The sequence below is a fragment of the Pholis gunnellus genome (assembly GCF_910591455.1).
Source record: "Pholis gunnellus genome assembly, chromosome: 11".
Lineage (NCBI taxonomy): Eukaryota > Metazoa > Chordata > Actinopteri > Perciformes > Pholidae > Pholis > Pholis gunnellus.
The window spans coordinates 12,892,282-12,909,999 of record NC_136538.1 but is presented as its reverse complement, the minus strand read 5'-3'; the positions used below and the strand labels follow the sequence as shown (position 1 = coordinate 12,909,999).

Here is a 17,718-nt window from a genome sequence, read left to right as displayed (position 1 = left end):
AGTCCAAGCGCCAAAGACTCTGAAGACTTTATCATCACATATCCTTTGTTCACAATAAACCCTTATCTTTCCTTTATCCGACTTGTCTCTCCTGACACTCTGCAGTTAGTGTATTTGTAGGTGTTGAGCTTCATGTAACATTTTATTTCACTTGTCAAATGTTGCAGTGATATGTGAATATACATGAAAAAAAAGAATAGCTGTGGCGTCATAATGAGGTTATTAGGAGGTGGTTGAACTGTAGTAGGGCAGCACTGAAGGCCCGGGTATAAAATACACAGCCCACCACTGTATTTGAGTAATTGGCTCCTGTAATTACTGGTTTTATTCTTTTTGTGTGATTATCCTGTTAGGAGCAGAGCAGCACGATAAAAACACATTTAGACATCACATTGACAGATGCACAGCCAATAACAACCAAGCTTTTCAGTGAAAATTCATCTTTATTGATACCATACATGAATTATCAATGACAGAAACCTGGCAAAAAATATAGATATAAAATCACCCCTATGGTGAGGTGCTACAGGAGCCAGCTATTGGTGATTTTGCCATTTCAGCTTTGTCTCACATTTCACAAACCCCTATTCCCTAAATGATGTCAACTTAGGAAACACAGGGTGTTGAAAAGTTCCCCCCCAGATTGATTCTGTGTCGGCCTGCTGAGTAGATACACTATAGGGCTGCAAGAGACGATAAGTAAGGGCTTAGGAACAATAGCCTGCAGCTCGGTGTAGATTTACAAACAGCATTTCTGTCAGATATAATGGTGGAGGATTTCTGACAGCTCAGTCTGTCCTGGTGCTCTGGGAGACCCCTGCTGGGTGAGTTTGGAAATTCCTATCCAAGAGCTGGGTGATGAGTAAACAGGAAAAGGTCAAGCTCAAGAGGGTCCCCTCCTCAGGATAACATGTCAATGGTCAGCATATCTCCATGAAAGAAAAATGTACTTTTGCATTTTTTTCACTCATTGGTTACAGATTTGAAATGTATCTGGGGAAAAAAAAAATCCAACAAATCCATTACAAAAGAGGGTTTAGGTAAATCAGAGGGTTTAGGTAAATCTGATCAGGTTTCAGTGAGGACTGCTCCATTGTGGGACAATCCCAGCATCTATGCACTCCAGGCTCTTTATCAGGACGACTCACCTTAAAATTGAGCGACATAACAGAAAAATAAGGCTAACTTAGAGGTCAACACTTTCTCTAAATGTGGTTATTTATTGATTTTCAGTTCGTCTGACAAGTTGAACTGGCCAGAACTGTGAGCCACATGTCAAAAAAAACAAAACACACACAAGTGATGGAATGGCCGGTATTAGCGTTAACTGACTCAGCAGCCCAACAAACTTCTACATATATCATGAGTATAGTACAGGTGGGTTGGACCTAAACAGAATGTCAATACATAGAAAAATAAATACAGTTTGCTAAAATGAGGGCAAAATTCTTTTATCAGTGATTGTACCATTAAAAATCACGTTCAAAAAAAAAAAAAAGAAGAGAGGATTTTAATCTCTTTACATTAGATTGAGTTTCTCATAATTCTAGGGAGGAATACATAGAATGACTTTTACAGAAATGACTACCTAAAAATATACAAGCACAGACACAAATATGAGGAGTAAAGCCAACAAAATGATTGGTCATAAAACAAACAGCGCAGTGTAATCAATATCTGAAGAATCTTTACATGTAGCTCCTTGGTCTGCAGCTTTCTTAATTGCGATTACAAACATTTCTGGGAAACTTAAGTTAATACAAAAGTCTTTTTTTTTTCTTCTTATTTTACAATCCTGTCAAAACTTGTTTTTAAAATATTTTTGAGTAGCAAATTTAAGACGTTTTCCGTAATGTTCTCTGAAGAGAGGTCCCCCAGATAAGAGATTTCAAGACAAAGCAAAACAGGTCTGCAATGACAAGTCAACAGATCCAGGATGGAAAACTAGTGGGGAGAAGAGTTCACAGTGTGCTGCTTTGTTCTCACATCAAACAAGATGGAGGACAGTAAAACACACCAGCCCTGTTCTCCCAAACTGGTTCTCTAGCACTGAAGCCGATGGACCTGCCGACGGCTGACACGGATGGATGACATTATATTAAGCGTAGACTTACATGGAAGTTATTACCGTCACAAGAAGAATGATCTAACAGCGATACGTATACATTAATATACTGCAGGTTCCAGATGTTTTACAGCTCTTACATTAGCAATAATAGGAAAACAAATACACCGTCAATTCATAAGAAAAATAGATTGGAGTTAATCGTGGAAAACAGTGCAAAGAATATTCTGGGGTGTTTTTGTTTGCTTGCTTGTCTGTTTATTTTTTAGAAATTGTTTACAAAAATAAAAACAATTCAAAACAAGTCGAAAACATAGAAAATGAAAACACACTTCTGTAGCATCTGGTCCAGACATGCTGCGTACCACCTCTCTCCAGTACCTCAATGTTTTATGCTGCAGGTGTAGGTGAGTGTGTGTGGGTGTGTGTGCATGTATGTGTCAGTGTGTGTGTGTGTGTATGTGTGTGTGTGTGTGTGTGTGTGTCAGTGTTTGTGTGTATGCGTGTGTGTGTGTGTGTGTGTGTGTGTGTGTGTGTGTGTGTGTTTAAGATTTAGCGTAGTGGTTCTCAACTCCGGTCCTCAAGCTCCGGCACTGTACAGGTTTTTGTTCCAACCAGGTCCTACAAAAACAAATAATTGAGTTTTTAAAAACCGAACGTTGAATTTTGATACTAAAGAGTGCACACAGTTTTCTGCAGCCTGCAAAAAAATAAGTTAAATAAAAGCTCAGCATTTCTTCCCTGTGACACGAGCACAACAGAAACAACGTGGTGCGTCGTCAAGGAGAACGCATGCCTGAGAGACCCGAGGTTGGAACAAGAACCCACTGGACAACAGGACATGCCAACTTTGGCTCAAACCCTGTGGTGAGCTTTGATGGTGGGGGGGGGGGGGTAAAGACACATGCAAACACACCCCCGCCAGTCTCACCCACTCCTCTAAGAGGACTGACTGGAGCCGAGCAGACAAGGGCCAAGGCTGAGCACCACTGGTCATGTGCAACTATGTGAGGGAGCGACTCGGCCGACTCTGTCCTTCATGTGACAGTTAAGAGCTTCATCAGTCCATCAGCTACCGTCCCTTCTCCTAACCGCTCTCCTTTCGTCATAAAATGAACATGACGGAACAAAACAAACAGAAAGTAATCAAACACAAGTGCTCGAGGCCACCCTCACGGACTCCTCTCGCTAGTGTGTCGGCTCAGGTGGATCCCAGTAGGATTTAAGCATTGACAAAAAAGGGGGGGCTGGCTGAGACCTCAGCGCTCTACTGGGACGACTGGGAGTTGTCATTCTTGCTCTCCTGACTGGAGGGAGCCTTGTTGTTCCAGGGCGAGTGTGCCCCAAGTGCAGGCGAGCTGTTGAAACTGTCCTCATCCTCCAGGCCATTCGCCCCATCGAACTGCGTGTTCTCCAGCCGTGTGATCAGACGCTCGTCCTCGTCACCAAACTCCCCTCCCATCAGAGTGGGCTCTCCCACCATCATCACGTCCTAAAGGGGACAGCAAGGGCCGGTACATATTATCCCCATAATACAGGGGTTTGCGCGGAATGACTGGCTGCACGGACGAGTTGTAAGTGGAGTGTTTTCTTGCCTACGGTCTAGCGATTTAACTTGGTTCAATTTCAGCTTCTTTTCTTTATGATATGCATGATAATTGATACTTCAAGATGCGTTTCAGGGACAAAGAGTATTAAAACCTGAGGTATTCGTGTCCTTTTATTCCTGAACCAATCCCAACAGGACAAGGTGTTGTCAGGGCATCTACCCTGACAGTTGTGTCCGTTGTGGCCTTGACTCCCTTCCCCCGTTCCAAGAACCAGGGTCAAGGGCCCTCCCTACCGGCCAGCAGTGGGCGTCCCTGAACCTTGAGTGCTGCATCAAGGGGGGAAAGGGGGGAGGGGGGGGGGCTGTTTCATTCCACCTCGGGTCTCGTTCGCTCAACCAAGCAACCAAGTCAGCAAAGACAGCAGGGCTGTGTGAATCGTGTGCTCTGAGAGACTAACTCTAAAACCAAGATGATACAGCGGACTAAGACCTAACCGTCCCCACTGGAAATCAGAGCACGGTAACCCTAACCCCCCCCCCCCCCCCATGGCCCCAAAATAGTTTAACCCATAAACCTGTGGCCCCAGAGGACCAGGGACTGCCCATCACTGGTTCACATCAGGAGTCTACTAACTAGATCTACTCATCCGTAGAAGAGTTATAGAAAGCAACCCTTCCAGAGGCATCCCTCTGCTATCTCTATCCTGCTGCTACACCTGACATCCACAAATAACTCCCTAACCCCCGTGGCTGTATTTCCAACCCCTCCACCCCCGTGTCTTATCCTCCACGGTGCAGAGAGAGGTTAAGTAGATGTAATGCTTACAGGTACCTGGTTGGAGAGAGAGAAGCTGTTGGCTGGACTCTTCTTTTTGCTGTTGCTGTTGTTATTGCTGCCTCCGCCGGTGCTCACGGTGCTTCCACCGGACACCTTCCGTTTCCGCCGCTTGTTTGGAGCTTGTCTGGCTGGCTCGGCTACGTAGACGACAGGTGGAAGACATGTTTCATAATCACATATTTAAGAGAATGTAAATCTGTTGGGTTTTTTTTTTCAATTGCAACCGGATTAGTTTGTGCTCCGCGGCTTAATGAACGCAAGGGCCACACCGCCATAAACGCCACAGGCAATTTGGAAAAGGTGTGTGCGCGCGTTACCTGGAGGTGCTACCATTCTTTGCCACTTTTGGAAGAGGCAAGTCTTCAGGCAGTCTCTGGGGCTCAAGCTGTAGGTCTTATGCCTCGACATCAACTCTTGCATGGGCTCCAATATCACACATAGCTTTACGGAGGATAACGAGAGGAACCAAACAGAAAGAGCGTTAACAGGCCGTTGCAGCTGAGGTTAATTTAATGACCGATCAAAAAGAGAACAACATGATCACAGGGAAATGTGCTTACACGGAGGTAGTTGAGTGTGGAGTTGGACAGCCCACATCTGGTGATATTTTTAGCCAGCTGATCGAGCATTTGCGGATCCTGCGTGATTATGTTGAAAGGATTAAATGAATAAAGTGCACGTACAGTATGTGCATTTGAGCGGCGGAGTTTATTTGGGTCTGGAACTCACATGCATAGCCAGAATGCTCCTTGGTAGGACCTCTCTGTGTTGTCTGATGCTGAAGTGCCACGTCTTGATCCTCATCATGTCATCGAACATGAACTCCAGGTACAGGCGGCCCTCCACACAAACCTGAACCACGGGAGAGAAAGTTACAAGTCACGGCAGCAGCAACGGGAACGAGAGGGACGGCTGAACACGTTGCATCCGGTACCTGTGTGAACATGGGTTTGCCGTTTTGGGTGACCATGGTGCATTGGTCGCAGTCCAGAGACACAAAGTTACTGTGGAAGGACTCCTTCGGGTGCTTCAAAACATAGAACAGCTCGGTGGCGCCCCCCTCAAAAATACTTCGAAAGTATCGTGGGATCAAAGTCCTGCCGATGGCTGCACACAAAAATAGAGCTTTGTCAATAAATAAAATACAATTTGAATCACCCACGTAGAGAAAGTGTGTTTAGTATAGTAGCACAACATGTGAGAGTGAAAAAGATAAAATAAAGAGCAGAGAGGATATACATCATGCTACCAACAGGTAACAGATAACAGCCGTATCTTGATGAATGATTAAAAAAAAAAAAAAGAAAGATGAAAGATATATGATAAAGATATAAAACATTAAGATAAAAACATCTGGACATTTTGAAGATAATCATTATGGGACATTACTAAAATAAAAACAGTTTCACAGTCTTTACATTTACAATTAGAACCTGAAAATACAAACAAACGGTGGCATTTTATTTTATTTTTTTAACTTTTAAATTCTTCTTACTGTATCGTTTGGGTCCATCCTCCAGACAGAAGGTGATGGTGAGCATGGCGTCATCCTCAAAGAACTCTGTGGTGAAGGCATCCCACCAGAGATTGTCACAGTCCTGAAAGCAGATGAAGAACCGTTCCTCTCAACTTTCATTCCTTCAAATGTAAAAGCCTAACTTTGGTCAAATTATACATGAGGCGAATCACGCCATCAGAAAATCACAATAATACAATAATAAAAACAGCATTCGAGTGTAATACAGCTTGTTTGCTATGAAGAGATGAGGAAGTTACATAATAGATAATATGAGTAAACAAACAAGAAGCAGAAGTTCTTGTTTCCTCAAATTTTATATTTCGATAAACATTCAACTCTTCTTCCTCTGGTCGATGTGAAACAATGGATTATTGCAAAACCGCTCAAAGACAAGCAGCAGAAACTCTTGTTCCCTCAAATGTACTGTTTATTTGATTAATCACCACTACTTCCTCTGGTCAATGTAAGACAATGGATTTATTTAAAACAGATCATGCACTGCAGAAGCTCTGAAATATCTTGTTGTGCAGTGAAGAAGTCAAAACAACACTGAAGGTGGACTTTCTAAACGAGGCACGCTGCCATTCAGATGTCGTCGGGTGTTTTATTGGACATAAAACTTAAATTGTGGTTAAAATCCCCACAATGCACAGGAGTTAGTGGGGATACATTTGTAACAGAGTGCAGACAGACAGCCACATGAAAAGCGTGGCTTGCTACAAGTGCTCAGTCGGCACTCTAATTATGTTTTGGCCAGGTTGATCAGATAGTCTTATTAGAGCCTGAATGTAAATGAAGTCGGTGCGTTCTCAGGCAGCTGGGAGGGAAAATTTGAAAACAGCAAGTAGTTCACAGGAGCTGCACGATGTTGCACTAGAGATTGTAATCGCAACCAACTGGAAAGCGAAACTCGGATGCTGTGTGTTTTTGCAGCGCAACAGTTTGGTGTTGATTTCTTATTACTCTCTATGTGAGTGATGAAGTGACTCTCACCTCTGTCCAATTCTGTAGCCTTTTGTTCAGCTCGTATATCCGGTAATCTGTTTGGTTCCCGTACGGTGTGGGTCTCCTGAAACAGAGAACAGGGGGACTCAACACTCGGTGGCTTCCACACACACACACACACACACACACACACATATATACCCCGAGCCACGAGCAGTTTCACACTTAACTTAATAACAAAGTGTTCTAAAATGAACAGAGCACAAGGCTTTAAAAATGACTTCTGAGCTGAGACAAACCACAACTGTGTGTTCACTATGCAAGTGGCAGTGTACTCACCCCATTCCAGGCTCCATGTATGACGGGGGGTACATGGGTGTCGGCCTAGGAACAACAAAAAGAACAAACATCAGCAACCATTTTCTAACAAACATAACAACAAGGATGTGCGTCTTTAGTTCTACACTTTGATCTCAGAACTGTTTGGAACCAATTACTGGATTCAGGGCTAACGATAAAAATCCACATTACAATAGAATACGAGGGTATTGAAATATTCAACACTTGCAAAAAAACAACTTAACATTTAATAAGTACTGTAAAATGTTATGACTGCACTGCGTGTCAGTATGGCATCCATCTTTGTTTGTCACTTTTAATTAAGCCGATTGTTGCTGCTTCTCTTAAGAATAAGATGAGAAGAAATCACCAGTCAGTCTCTGGTAAACCGGAAGCTCGGCATCAAACGTGTGCAGATTTAAAAGGGAACAAGTTCCGGGTTCAGTGTCAAGTGCATGACAATGCCCATAACAAGCTGCAATATTATACTATTTTTAACAATTATTACCAAATTACAGTTTAAACAGCTTCAATCTAGCCACTGAGCAGAGAGCTACACGAAAAAAACAGCTGCCCAAAATATTCAGAACTCAAATGCAAGCACCGGTTCAATAGTGATCCGTGGTCACAACTACAATCAGGACCGAGAAATCATTTTTAAAATCGACGGGTATTGTAACACTGTGGGGACATTGATTAAACTTCTTTTGGGGCCAAACTACTTCAAATGTAAATAATACATTTGGTGTCTGAATTAAACTCTCCCGTCTCCGTTAAAATCGTCATTATCACAGGAAAGAAGAAACACATCAATATAACAGGTGACTGCAAACTTTTGAACGGCGAGTACAAGCCATAAAGCATCAATACACATCATTATCTATAGAGAAACCTACCCCACATCTCTGTCCAGCATAGCGCCTGGGTGGAAGGGGGGGAAGCTGCCGCCGTTGGGGGGCTCCTTAGGAGAGTACAGCTTGAATGACTTTGACGAACAGCCTGCACACGAGCACACGGCAGAGACGGAGGGGGAAAAAAAAGAGCAGAGATTTAGAGGAGATTTAGATTTAGCTCATTCAAATCACAGCATCATCCAAGTAATCTAATGCTGGATGATTCTCTTGAGATTTAAAAAGAAAAAAAAAAAAAGCACACTGCCAAAACAATTTCCTGCTGCTTTCATTATCTAATCCATCTTCTATCTGGTAAACGGACAAGAAAACAAATCACAGAAAGAAAAAACTGAAATATTTATTAGCCCACAGAAATCTGAGAAAACAATCAGTGAACTGGGGAACGACACGCAGAGGAGATCGTCTGACATGTTCTTTGTGTTTTGTACCATTATAGGGAGCCCTCTTCCCTGCATTCAGCCCCATGTGATCCTAACCATGCGCCTCTGCTGTGTGTGTGTGTGTGTGTGTGTGTGTGTGTGTGTGTGTGTGTGTGTGTGTGTGTGTGTGTGTGTGTGTGTGTGTGTGTGTGTGTGTGTGTGTGTGTGTGTGTGTGTGTGTGTGTGTGTGTGTGTGTGTGTGTGTGTGTGTGTGTGTGTGTGTGTGTGTGTGTGTGTGTGTGTGTGTGTGTGTGTGTGTGTGTGTCTCCCCCCTAGTTGCCTCTTCTACCCATCCCCCCATGCATTGCCCGGCTGTTGTTAACCCTCGTCTGTCCAGATAAAGCATTCACGCTCAAACAGTTCAGTTCTCTTAGAAACAAATCTTTGCGGTATCTCTACTCAAGGAGACTTTACGTTGCATGTAATTAGGCCTGATTAAGAAAAACCTGCATACCCAAGCAGCCAAACCGTAGCGGACTGGGATGTTGAGAAAAAAAACAACCCCATGAAATTTGACCCGGGCTTGCACATAACACCCACCCCACAGCTTCAGATAACAGATAAGGAAAGGTTTCTGTGTTGGATCCCTGTATAATGTGGTTTTAGCGTGTCCTGCTTGTAAATCTGGTATTCCCAACAGATACCTGAAGGCAGCATTATGTGAATGTGTTGCTTTTACACCGTTGCAATTGATGCACAACCCTCGGCCACTGTCAGCCAGGCATACAACATTGGTGATTGTGCCAAATGAACACTGAGCCACACTAATGCAGGATCAAACATAACGGCTGCATGTTTGATTAGGCCAGACAGACTACTCTACACATGGTAATGAGTTAAAGTCAAGATATACAAATGGAGAGAGACAGGCAGGCGTTGGGGTTAAGTATGACAGTGTGAACTGTGATCTGTCCGTCCCCATTCACCGCTCCTCCTTCGTTTACTCCCTTGCTTCAGGACAACCCTGGCAGGTCATCCTCTCCTCCCGATTGCTATGTGGGTGATCCTGCTCAGGGGCACCCAACAATACTTCTCTATATGCATCACGTCTGACCTATAGGCCCCCCCCCCTCCCCCAAAACACAAGTAGCCCCAGACAGCATTCAACCCACAAATCCTGAAGTCTTCATTCAATCTAATGCTGATGCATATTGTGCCAAACACAAGAAATATGAGTAGAAGTCTTGTTTTCTCCATTATGTAATGCCTCCACGTTCAGAAACACACATTCTGCACAAAATGCTGACACAGTTTATTCTCGCCCTTGAATAATCACGAACACACACCCTGTAAAACCATGCACCGTCAACAGCCTGAAACACGACAACAGATGCATTATGTATGGCCCATTTCACGGGCAAGACATCTTTTGAATAAGTATTTTTTGATGAAAGACATGTTCAGGTACACATGACAAATACCGCTAGAGATGGAGGACTCCATGCAAGTAAGCATCCTTTGAAAAGGAGGACATCATTAAGATGAGTCACCGTGATGCAGAAGCACTCCAACAACGGTGACGTTAAAATAGTGAGACTTTTAGGTGCAGTTCAGTCCTCTCAAACAATAGACGAGCATCCAGAGGCTGGCCCACAGCCAACAAAACATCCGAAACAAATGAGCCAAGACTGCCAACATCCATCCACGGCTTACTGGTACAACGCTAGCTCAGTCTGTAGCACAGTCGACATTTAAAAAAAATAAGCCTGTGTTCACTTCAACACACTGGACCAGGCGTAAAGTGGAGCACAGGGCCGCGTTCATTCAACGTCTACAGAGGACAGATGCCATTGCTAAGCTATTAACGTAGCTTAACGTTAACGTAAGCTAGTTGCTGAACTACCGCCACCCACGTATGATTCCCCGTGCGTGTTTACTGTGGACCAGCGGAGCTGTCAAAGGTAGCGTGGCTGTGCGTTCGAGTTACCTGCAGAGAAAGGTCCACCGAAACGCGGTGTTGCTCAACACCTCCGCTCGGTGTGTTTCTAGCCAGCTAGCTTCGCTGCTAGCCGGAGCGGCTGGACGGCGAAAGCTCCAGCGCCGTCCGTCGACAATGTAACGTTAGTCCTGCACCCCAACAACACGAGAGACGGGAAGTGAAACACTCCAGCTCGTTGCACTGGTTCCTGACAATTTGCAATCCCCAACTAATTGTTTTTAAATGTCATTTGTTTAGTGGACGATGCTACCTATTTACTACTAACGTTACTACTACAGGAGGACCCTTTGTTCCTGCCAGCCGAGACACGGAGAGGAAAAAAAAACAAAGGCCCCGCCTCCTGCACGCGCCCCCGCCCATCCCATCAAAACACACCGAGATAAACACAGGCCTGCCTCCATGACAGCCAGGGACCCCAATCTGTCTTGTCCGGGACCCATGCGTGCATCAGTGGCCCCCGTAGTGGTACAGGTGGCACCCATCAGGAGGAACGGTTATCAGCCTGCATTTTGCATCTTAAACATGCTGTTACAGATTGACAGAATAATCTTATTCCACAGTCTGACAGCATCGTTTGGTATCATCTTGTTCTGAGTCCTCGTGGAAGCTGTGTGGTGTTTACACAGTGTCAACAGGGTTCATGCATTCTTGATATGTGCATTATTTTACACACATTTCCACAAAATTCACCCTGACATATTAGGTACTTTTGGAAACTTCGGGGTGTTAACTCGAATTTTGAAGTTTGGGGGGTTCAGAAAACATTTGGCTACGCTGCGTGGGTTTATAAAGAGGGACAAACGCGTGGATCAGTGGTACTTAAGAGGTTACGTTTACAGTATTTCTTCATTATTACAAGACAGACATGATGCCCTCAGATACAAACTATCCCTGTGCGCTCATAATTATGACAAATGATAAATACAGTCTTTAAAAAAGACATAGCGTATAATTAAGCTGGAGGTATTAAGACTGAAGCCCTTTTAAGGATTTTGCCAGATTGTATTAAATATATACTTAACAGAAAGGCTGGGACCTACAAGTAGACCCTCAGTATATCTCTCAGCACATTTCATGAGGAATAACACACTATAAAGGTTGATTGTTGAATACAAACAATAGATGTCAGTACGATGAAAAATGATATTTCACTTTTTGAGTTTTGAAACTCCTGCATTCAAGCACATAACATAAACTCCTGTGAAGCTCTGCAGTATGAGAACCGTGTGCATTTATAAAACCTTTCTACGGTGGGGGCATTAACATGCAGTTCAGTCATAATAAGCAGTCATGAGGAATGAAGGGAATGTCAGTCTGTCCTGAGTGTAATAACCCCAAAATTAATTGTCTGATTCAGACATTTTGTTCACACTGTTCAGCAAATCTGCCACAAAGACTATTTACCTAAACAGGCTGTTTAATTCAAGCCAACTTCGTAAAGGCTTATGAAAAATGATTGACTTGGCTGATGTCCTCAATCCTGAGCCTCAGATTATGTAAGGGTATAATCTGCAGCCTCACTTTTAATCAATAACCACTCTAATGTTTACAAGCAATATATTTGAAGCCCGGAAAACCTTTTGTGGTCTGAAAGTGCATTTAAAGCTCAATTTGTTGAGGCTTTCACTTGAGCTGCCAGTCAGTTTGTAGAATTATATAAGTGAAGCAGCGCATTTCATTGAGAGAGTAAACACATCTGACCCAGACCAGTCACTCTTACTGCATAAAGCCCCCGTCAGGCTTAGAGTGCAGATGTACAGCATCATCTGCAGCTTGTACTCACTATTCAGATTGGAGGAGAACGACACAAACATATCTGAGGGCCACATCATTACATTTTGGAAAACAATGCAACTCAGAATTTGGTTAAAGTAACTGTGGTCCAATCTAGAGAGTTTGGCTGTGTAGTTATGACAGAAAAGAAACAATTAGACAGCTATAGGGTAATAAAACATAAAAGAAAGACTAAAGCCTTTTGTTGTAACAAAGGACTAGATGTATAAGCTTTTGTTGAAAACAATGGCTCCTCAGTCAGTGTTGATGGACGGACACAAAGAACAGATGTGACAGAACAGCATCTCCCTCTGCTGGTATATGCTGCAAACATCCTCACGCTTCAATTATTGAATACAATGAATAGAATACAATAAAATGAACTTTACTGTACACTATTCACAGCTAACATAATCTATAAAATCTCTCATTTTTATCTTTATGATCTTTATCTGCCGATTCCATGATTATATCAACCAATAACCTTAATAAGCACAATAGTGCTTATATTAATGGCATCTGAAGGTAGTCTGCATTATCATCATTATCATTACAAAAACAAAAGAAACACATGAAAATGGGTTGTAAGGAAGTGTGAATCATATAGCAACGTTATGGGATATTGCATAAATTACTGTGGGAGTGTTTCAGTCCTGAGAATTGGATTTCATCTGTATTCAGTAAGAGTCACATTTAGTGAGAACATGAAATGGGAATACACAAGAACTACGTTTTAATTTCGTAACTGAAAAACTGGTCTTGTACAACACACGACGCCTTGTATTAATAGATCCCTATAGCTCCAAAGAACACTTTACACATACTATTTTATGCAGAGGCGGACCACATAACATTAACTCTGAAATGCTTTCCATGCATTGTAATGGAAAATAATAATGTGGTCTCTAATACAGAAAAATGTCAAATGGATTTTTAATCATTTGGTTCGTTACTCAAGCATCCTTCCAGTCAGACAGCTATTGCACTTTAAAAAAAGCTGACCGCGATAAATAAACTGAGGCGAGCTGTAAACAAGTCGACTCCACACAGGCCATACACGTGTAAACATGCCGTAAAGCTTTCCCCGAAGCCCTCCAAACGTATTGTGTCTGCACACACACGTGTGACAGAGAGAGTCAAGCATTCGTGAGGAAAGCTGTAGAGAGCGCTGCTGAACAGCATGTTCACACTCCTGTCGCTGCTTTCCTAGCCGCCACAGTGGAAGCACAAACCTGTCAGGGACACCGTTCTGCGACACCTGACTGGTAGTGATAGCAACACGGCAGCAGACAGAACTACGCAGGCTGTGGCCCGACAGCAAGGAAGTTAAACAGCGTGCGTTCAAGGTAAAGAAGGATCGGTGCTGTGGACGCTTGCAATGACAGAGGTCACTGATCTGAATCCAGGCAGAATAAGCCAATCCATAGAGGATTGTGCAGTTTAAACTGGAGGTTTGGTCATTTATACAGCTACTCTTGTTATGCACTTCTGTAATGTGTGACAAAAAATGTGAATCCACCATGAAATAGAATTCACTTGTATTCTTATAATACCGTTGAGTTTTAATGTTCTTAAACTGAACAACGGAGAGACAGCGATGATGTTATTTGGAGACTAATCTTGGAGCCGCTCCTCAGATAGTGAATAATGAAACAACTGTGACACAGCACCTGCTTTTACTGGAATTTGGACACTTTAACTAATTTGCAACATAAAGCCCTGAGTCAGTCACTAATTCCAAGTAAATGGACAAACTCCACCAAACCCACCTCCATTTTCTGACATCATCAATTCAAGTCTTGAAGCGCTGCTTTTTTTTTTTAACTTTAAGGAAACACTTGTCTGAATTTTCAGTCCAAAGCTCAACATGAATTCTGTTAAATGGCAGCAGTTATATGTCAACATTTGCCTCGATTTGCATACACGTTTATCAACTCAAGTCTGTTTGAACACTCCATCTTCGACACCAACCAGCTCAAACAGGCTGGCAAATTCATGATACACTCATTAACAGAAACATGTTTGCATGCTAAATTTACACCAACAGTCCCACTTGCACATACACGATTGGCACAGAAATACAGCACAAAGCTCTCAAATAACTGCGGCTGTCCTCACACCTTCTGTTTTCAGCACAGCTCTGTTTCAGTCTATCTTCAGTCAGTAACCGAGCCTGCTTTCATGTTGTAAAGACTCTGCGGCTTGCACATCTCCCACAAATAAAGGTGTGCTTTGATAGAAAACCTTTTTTTTCCTTCCCACACATTTAGTCGTCTCCTCATCCTCCCCCTCCTCTCGGCTGTGGCACATGCCAGCTTTCCTCTGCCATCCTGTCGGCCCCGCAGCAGATGTGACATCACTACAGCACGTCCCCCCCCCCCCCCCCCCCCCATCTCTCTGACTCCCCAGCATCTCTGTCTCCCACGCATTCCTTCTTTCTCTCTGCCTCTGCACACACAGCCATTTTGATCTAGCAAACAAGATCTGAGAGACTCACTAGGGTGGAGAGAGGAGGGGACGAGGAGAAGAGAAGAAATGGAGAATTGAGGAAGGAGAAAAAAAAACCGAGAGGCACACGCTTTTCAGCGCAGTGAGATAAAGCTGAGGCTGCCGTGTTGTTGTGTAACGGTAATCAAAAAAGCCCTGGCTGTTTGGCTGCCATCTTGGTTCTGCTTTAAGTCACTTTTCGCCAATCAGAAGCCATGTGACTTTCTGCATGAGGTAACAGCACTGTTACTGCAAAAGGCAGTGAAGAAGGGACGAGGGAGTGACAGAGAGTGAGAGAGGGAGGGCAGGAAGGGAGGGGGGGGGGGGGGGTGAGATGAGGAAGGCAGAAACGGGAGGGAGGGGTTAAAGTGAGATGGGTGAGAGATGGTGAGAGTAGTGAGCAGAGGGGAGCGCATGCTTGATTGCATGTGAGAATGGAGGGGAGGGAGGGAGGGGGGGGGGGTATCTTCAGCTCACAGGCAATCTATTTTTACCATTTAGTCCGCACAAAGGATGTGATTGGCTCCACTGTGTTAGGACGGATCTCCTTCATGCGGGGAACAAAGCCTTAAAAAGGCTGATTCACAGCAAAGTCACAACAACAGCAGGATGTCACAGGGTTGTCAATGAGCTAGACAGACATGAGAAGTCTGTTCTTTATTATGGGCTCACAGTCTGCCACATGGCACATACGCTCCGTTCAGATTCCTCTCTTCTATAATGCTCTGACCCAAGAACAAAACAAAAGTGAACGGGCCCTGATGAAAAGAGACAGCGCTGTAGAATAAGAGAGGATTAGTTTTGCACGATGCAAATTCACACACACAAAGAATGGGGAGGATCTTCCGTCCACCATCGTACAAGAATGTAAACAAACCAGTCTTCAAATATAATGATTTACAGCGCACGGCAGCGAGAGAGAGAGAGAGAGAGACACTGCAAACCAGTGTTGATCAATGTTGCCTCGTGGTTATCTGCCAGATCAGCCAGCTTAAACTTGTCCTAGCAGGCTCCTCGTGAAGGTGTACGTATGTGCGCGAGTGTGTACGTGCATGCTGTACATGTGCACACGCGCCTGCATGTGTAAACCTGTGAGTGTTGGTCCGCAACATGCACATGGCAGATCTCTCTGGTTCCGCCTCTTTCTCCTTACAACCTTCGAAAAAACATGTGGATATCATTAAAAGTTTCTGCTCCAGAGTTAGGTCTGTCAACAGAGGGAGCGAAGGAGCAGATATCCTGGAAAACGGCAGGAGAGGGCAAGGAAGCGAGCTCGTAGAGAAAAGATCTGAGAGGAGAACATCAAGCAGAGGCCCCTCTAATATTATTCTGTCTGATAGGCGACTACCAATGAATCAGAGCAGCCCCATTAAAATGATACTGACACCCTAATTCAATCTGCCCTCTCTGAGATCCCCCTGAGCAGATGCTACGATTCAATTTCTATGTGTTACTTTCTCCCTTGTGCTGTGCACAGCCCGTCCCCTGGCGCTGTGCACAGGGCAACGTCTCTGCAGCCTGCCTGCTCTCACCGGGGCACCGTGGAAGAGAAGTTGCTCCAAAGTCAAACGGTTTACGGGAGAGAATGGATTATAAGATCTGCTTGATAAAAATATTGCCACTACATTTTGCTTGCCAAAGACTTGACATGTGCAGAAAGCACTAGATTGCCTCTGACACTGTACCACAGAAGCAGAGTGTGGGTACCGAGTATCAACAAGATAATTAGCAGTAACATTAGCAGTAATCCAGATTTTGTGTTACCTTTATTGAAAACTCAAGAATGTTTAATTAAAGAAAAGCCAAGCCAAGCATAACAACAGCATTCAAAAATATGCAGGAATGCAAAGTCACAATGACAAAGAGCTGCCTACTATCCAAACAGCAGCTTAACTCAAATTCAACTCTTAACTAAATCTACTTAAGTACCTTCATTAACGGTTTGAATTCATCAAGAGAGACAAGCTTTAAACCATTTTGCAGTGAGTAAAGTACTTTTGCCTCATTCAGTTGTGCCCCATGGGTCAAATATAAGAGTTATTATGACAGCAAGCAGGGATTTCCACCAACTCCTCGAGACATATAAGAGCACAAATAATGGAGGAGCAGACCTATAGTGGCCAGATAAAGCCGAGAACAGGAGTGAACAGCAAGCGGAGCACTTATTGATATCTCAGTGTCTCTGTATGTGACAAAACTCAAAGAGCCATTGATCTGCTGCGCAGCAAGCTAGCGTGACTGAGAGGGTCTGCTGAGCAACTCAATCCCAAAGTGTGGTAGCCTCAGTCTACAACCTTGTTTTAGGACATGTGTTGAGAGTGTAGCACGGCTTCACCGACACACGCACTCACACAGCTTGCCGCTGGCCCTTAGGCGGCTTTGCAGCACTTTTACATAAGTCATCTTTCTGACAGCACCACTGAGCACAGAGACGGAGGAGGAAAGAGAACCAAGACAGGCAGAAAGAGAAAGAGAGTATAGGCACTCACCGGGACAAGCACAACCTCCAACAGACATCTTCTCACATGTTGGGCTCTGCTCTGAACGAAACAGCTGCACTCAGTCCACACGCTGCTCGCATGGGCTAACTCTGAGGAAAACAACACGGACAGAGGGGTGGAGAGATTAGAGGGAGTGGTACAAAGCAGGGCATGCACACCACAACTATACTCTTCTCTCTCTCTCTCTCTCGCGCTCTCTCGCTCTCTGTCAGAGGCAGGAAGTTGGCAGTGGTGCTCTAACTGCATCATTAATAGGCATATTGCAACACAAGTGGGAGGGAAAAATGAGAGAGGAGGGAAATAGGAAGAAAGGGCCTTTACATAACGTGAGACTTGAGTAAGTAATATGGAATGGAGCGAGGGACTGTGTGTGTGTGTGTGTGTGTGTGAGTGTGTTTGTGAAAGGGAGAATGCAAGAGGGAGGCAATTA

The 17,718-nt window shown here is 44.0% G+C and overlaps 1 protein-coding gene across 3 annotated transcripts; it reads right to left on the bottom strand.

Moving 5' to 3' along the window:
• Positions 1-437: 437 nt before the first annotated feature.
• ldb1a (LIM domain binding 1a) lies at positions 438-17,476 on the bottom strand. 3 transcript variants are annotated; one of them, XM_079169024.1, is made up of 11 exons: positions 17,277-17,476; positions 8,152-8,254; positions 7,256-7,300; positions 6,965-7,040; positions 5,948-6,050; positions 5,387-5,559; positions 5,182-5,304; positions 5,013-5,090; positions 4,770-4,893; positions 4,441-4,589; positions 438-2,686 (listed from the first exon to the last, which is right to left on the bottom strand). In XM_079169024.1, the coding sequence occupies exons 1-11, from the start codon at positions 17,302-17,304 to the stop codon at positions 2,633-2,635; spliced, it is 1,056 nt and encodes a 351-aa protein (XP_079025150.1). In that variant the 5' UTR covers positions 17,305-17,476; the 3' UTR covers positions 438-2,632. The 3 variants fall into 3 exon arrangements, with proteins under 3 accessions (XP_079025150.1, XP_079025151.1, XP_079025152.1); XM_079169025.1 differs by having other exon boundaries at positions 4,447-4,589; XM_079169026.1 differs by lacking the exon at positions 438-2,686 and adding an exon at positions 2,696-3,557.
• Between the last annotated feature and the right edge of the window lie 242 nt (positions 17,477-17,718).

What these genes read in the sequence shown, in the direction of transcription:
- ldb1a (XM_079169026.1), bottom strand. Translation starts at nt 17,304, where the DNA reads ATGTCTGTTGGAGGTTGTGCTTGTCCCG. An exon ending in ATGCTGGACAGAGATGTGGG is followed by an intron (nt 7,301 to 8,151) that starts GTAGGTTTCTCT and finishes TGTTGTTCCTAG; the next exon opens with GCCGACACCCATGTACCCCC. An exon ending in TACATGGAGCCTGGAATGGG is followed by an intron (nt 7,041 to 7,255) that starts GTGAGTACACTG and finishes TCTCTGTTTCAG; the next exon opens with GAGACCCACACCGTACGGGA.